General features: G+C 43.4%; 1 protein-coding gene across 1 annotated transcript; it reads left to right on the forward strand.

Moving 5' to 3' along the window:
• The first annotated feature begins 346 nt into the window (after positions 1–346).
• Positions 347–2,984, forward strand: LOC123395063 (ER lumen protein-retaining receptor). The gene is made up of 6 exons (XM_045089991.1): positions 347–585; positions 1,080–1,345; positions 1,531–1,646; positions 1,924–1,997; positions 2,089–2,152; positions 2,594–2,984. The coding sequence occupies exons 1-6, from the start codon at positions 495–497 to the stop codon at positions 2,628–2,630; spliced, it is 648 nt and encodes a 215-aa protein (XP_044945926.1). The 5' UTR covers positions 347–494; the 3' UTR covers positions 2,631–2,984.
• The last annotated feature ends 1,366 nt before the right edge of the window (positions 2,985–4,350 follow it).

Consider the following 4,350-nt stretch of genomic DNA (forward strand, 5'->3'; position numbering starts at 1 on the left):
GGACAATAGACGATTAACCAAGCTCATATTGCCAACCAACAAAATGGCGATGAATCACCCTTACTACAACCGATATAATGACGATCAATTTTGAAGATAAGAGGTGATAACTTAAGCATGATACCGACATTTGCACTTATATTAGATGAATAGACATTTCGCACCAAACTGATTTTGCGTGTGAATTTAATCGATAAATGTAAGACATCATCTATTTCTGACCTGCAGGCAACACAGGGCTGAAACTCCCCTTCCTCAAGAGAGACCGGCCAATCCCAGCGCACCACGTCAGCCCGAACACGTAGCCCACTCCCACCGGTCCACGCACAGGATACACGCGGCCGAAACGGCCTTCTCCTCGCCCGGCCCCACCTCTCAGTCCTCACCCTGCCCCCTTCATTCGCACCCCTCCCGCCGACCAGAGGCACAGCTCGCCGCCGACGAGATCTGGGAGCTCCGCAGGCCGGATCCCGGCCCCCCAAAGGCAACCGGAGATGAATCTGTTTCGGCTGGCCGGGGACATGACCCACCTCGTCAGCGTGGTGGTGCTGCTCCTCAAGATCCACACCATCAAGTCCTGCGCAGGTAACTCCGCCTTGGAACCTGAAATTCTCACAATTAGAGTTAAATCAGTCAGTGAGGATAAGTTTGGTTTCAGTTTTATCTGCTGGTTTCTCCTTTCCGTGTGTCGATAATGGCGGTGCGTGCTCAGAAAAAAAAATCTGATTTCAGAGCATTAGACAGACAGTTTGCGCTCAGAAGATGTTGGTGGCTTGTGCAAGCTATGAAGCTATGTTAATTTTTTAATGCAACTCTTAGGTAATAGGAAACTAAGAGTGGATTGATGTTACTAATGAGACCAATTACACTGCTTCCTGGACTACTAGGCTGTAGGTCTGATCTGTAACAGCATCGCTAAAGAGTCAAATCCTGTGGTACAAGCCAACTTGCTCCATAACAATTGAACTTGAAATTTCTCCTTGTACTATTGGTTTCTAATTAACGATGCTCATACTACCGGCATTGGACTCTGTTAGCATTTAGTCTGCCGTGTTTTACATTTGGCAATTTTCCTGCAGGAGTATCTCTGAAGACGCAGGAGCTATACGCACTAGTTTTTGCAGCTCGCTACCTGGACCTGTTCGTGCATTTTGTATCTTTGTATAACACTGTTATGAAGCTGGTCTTCCTGGCGAGCTCTTTCTCAATAGTTTGGTACATGAGGAAGCATAAGATCGTGCGTAGGACCTATGACAGGGAGCACGACACCTTTCGCCATCATTTCATAGTGCTGCCATGTTTGGTTTTGGCTCTCCTCATCAATGAGAGGTTTACCTTCAGAGAGGTCAGTTTTGTTAGTTCATACATGCTCACTATGTTATGATGCCAAGTTTTGGATTTCTGGATTGCCCCTAGTTGTTGGAACCATTGTATGATGATGTGATGGGTTTTGCCTTATATTGTTGCTGAAATTTTACTCTTTAGATAGATTGCCAGCGTTGTGATAATTTGAACCTTTAATCTGGACAGGTGATGTGGGCATTCTCCATTTACTTGGAAGCTGTAGCGATTCTGCCTCAACTTGTGTTGCTACAGCGCACAAGGAATATTGACAACTTGACTGGCCAATATGTCTTTTTCTTGGGGTAACATCTCCTCTTTTTATTTGAAGACGCATATCAAATAAAGATTAGGACTGTACTTTGTATGCTAATAAAATAAAGCGGCCTGTACATAATCCAATTTTCAATCTATCCTTTTGTTTACTATTGTTGTTTTAGTTTTGGTTAATCATATGAATTTCCTAATGTCATATTCTGGTATTCAGTTATCATCTTGGGACTTTGTTTCCCCCTTTATAGTTCTAGGTACAGTGCTACTGCATAATTGCTTCCTAACACATTTACCCTGGTGGTGATACAGTGCCTACCGCGTACTTTATATCCTCAACTGGATTTACCGATACTTCACTGAGCCCCATTTTGTTCACTGGATAAGTATGAACTCTATTCACCATACCTTCCAGTTTCCGAGGGTTGCAGAGATGCAATCTTTACTCATTTTGTAACCGAGATATTTTCAATGCAGGCTGGATTGCGGGTATCGTGCAGACTATGCTATATGCTGACTTCTTCTACTATTACATAATAAGGTAATGCCTTCAATGTACCATATCATTTCTATACCAGTATAAAAAGCACGAATTGGAATTTACCCAGTCAATCCATAGTCCAAACAGATTAATCCAATGCACAGCCTTGTGTCCTTATAATCACTAACACACTAAGTACCCACCAATAATTGTTCGTTAGATCTTGATTTTCCCTGCATTCTGTCTCTTTATGTCATTTTAGTATTGACTGTTGCACACAATGCTCCCCAGCTATTGGAACTGTTGTACACTACATATTCTGTGTGATATAATCTAGCCCTCCAGCTGTTGGAACACTCATCTCTTGGTTGTATATGTTACTGCATATTCCGTGCGATATTATTTATGTAAAACACTCAACTCTTGGTTGTATATGTCACGGTTGCTAGTCACCACAAATGTCCCTTTCCACTGACTGTATTACTCCGGACAATTTTGCAGCTGGAAGAACAACGTGAAGCTAGAGCTACCAGCCTGAGCTCGCTGTTTCCTTCCAAGATAGACTAGGTATTACGGCTTGCTTAACTAAATGGATAGACAGAACAGACATGAGTCACATGATACATATGTGCGTTTTGGGTCCCTGGTTTTTCCTGTTTCCTTCTAACGTTTTCGGAGGTGAAAGCTAGGTTCGCCTTGTATCTTGTAAGGTAATATAAGGGGGCCGTGTGCTTGTGATACTGTTTGGAACTCGATGGCGGTGCTGCTGCTGTACTCCCTTTGGTGAGTGTACGCTGCTTATATGGTTGTATTTCATAACTCGCAATGTTGTAGGGTCCATGTGTGTTCCTTCAAAGAAAGTACGGACTTAATTTAGTCCAAGATTCATGGATGTCCTGCTCTCTCTAGGACCCTTGGTTTAGGCTAAGCTAAAACTGTTCGAAGTACAAGATCCTTGTAAGTTGTTGCAGCTACACGGGCTTCACGAGAAAGATAACATACCCATTCCATTCAATAGTTAATTGATGTAAAAATAATTCAGAGGGTAAAAGAGAGGATTTCATTAGTTAAAAAGGGAAATGGGGATCACATTCATGGGGTCAACGAGCATTCTGATGGCAGGAGGTCCATTTAAGTTGGCTTCATCCTGTGTTTCTCTTGTGGTATTGCACATCCACAATCCCAGAACAAATACTTTTTCCATTTCCTGCACCGCAAGCCGGAGCATGTTGCAGCACGCTCAATCTCCACTGCTCTCGCGTGCGTGCATCCGTGTATTCTTGCTGTTTGCAACTATCACCGTGCTCGTACTGTTTCAGTTAAGTGGTAATGAAGATGGTTGCAACAGAGGCGATGTTGCTATTACTTACATCTTGCTGGTTGGTGCCCTATTCCTGGACATGGTGTCAGTGTTGAGTACTTTGGGGTTGACCTGGACGTGTGGATTCTTGTTGGAAAGAGGCTGTATTATCCTCGGTTTTGTCATCCTGTCTCTTCGTCGGCATGCAGTGGCGTAGCCAGGGGTGGACATGGTGGTCCATGGACTATCCTGAAATTCCATCATAGCCAATATATAGGGTAGAAAAAAGATATATATATTTTTACAATGCATAAAATTACATGAAATTTTTATTATTGGACCACCCTGGCTCACCGAGCCAGCTACGCCACTGTCGGCATGTCAAGGCTGCTAGAGGCAATAGAAGGTGGTCAGGCTCCATTGGGCAGTTTAACTTGCTGCATTTCTGCTCTCATGACATGACCAAGCTAAGCAGCAAAGTGGTCAAGATGACGGGGCTCAAGGATTGGTGGTACAAAAGGTACTATTCAGAGACCCTAGTAATTTCAGAGGATGTCAAGGAGTTTGTGTTCAAACATGTACGGCAAACACTAATCGTGATCTGTGAACCAAGCCCAGAATATGATATATTCAGTCCCCATCCAACGAGAATGGTGACGAGGAGCCCATATAAATGCCATGGGACAAGCATTTCACTAAATATGGCTCTCAATTCTTTGCTCCGGAATCATACAGACGTACTGAGGATAAGCGAATGAAATTAAATAATGAAGCACTGCGTTTTGGTTTTGAACTTCAAGAGATGATCCTTACCTTCCATGTTTTTACAGATGTTTTCCTCTTGTCCAGCAGCGGCATCTTCAAGGACAAGGATACATCATCATCCACATACCTGAAGGCGATCAAGATGCTGTCAGATTACACAGTGTTTCTCCTTGCAAGACGCCCCAACACGATA

Source organism: Hordeum vulgare, chromosome 5H (assembly GCF_904849725.1).
Source record: "Hordeum vulgare subsp. vulgare chromosome 5H, MorexV3_pseudomolecules_assembly, whole genome shotgun sequence".
Taxonomy (NCBI): domain Eukaryota; kingdom Viridiplantae; phylum Streptophyta; class Magnoliopsida; order Poales; family Poaceae; genus Hordeum; species Hordeum vulgare.

Excerpts from the sequence above, each read along its gene's own strand:
- LOC123395063 (XM_045089991.1), top strand. The coding sequence starts at position 495 with ATGAATCTGTTTCGGCTGGCCGGGGACATGACCCACCTCGTCAGCGTG. Across the intron at positions 586-1,079 it reads CACCATCAAGTCCTGCGCAG|GAGTATCTCTGAAGACGCAG; the intron begins GTAACTCCGCCT and ends ATTTTCCTGCAG. Across the intron at positions 1,346-1,530 it reads AGAGGTTTACCTTCAGAGAG|GTGATGTGGGCATTCTCCAT; the intron begins GTCAGTTTTGTT and ends TAATCTGGACAG.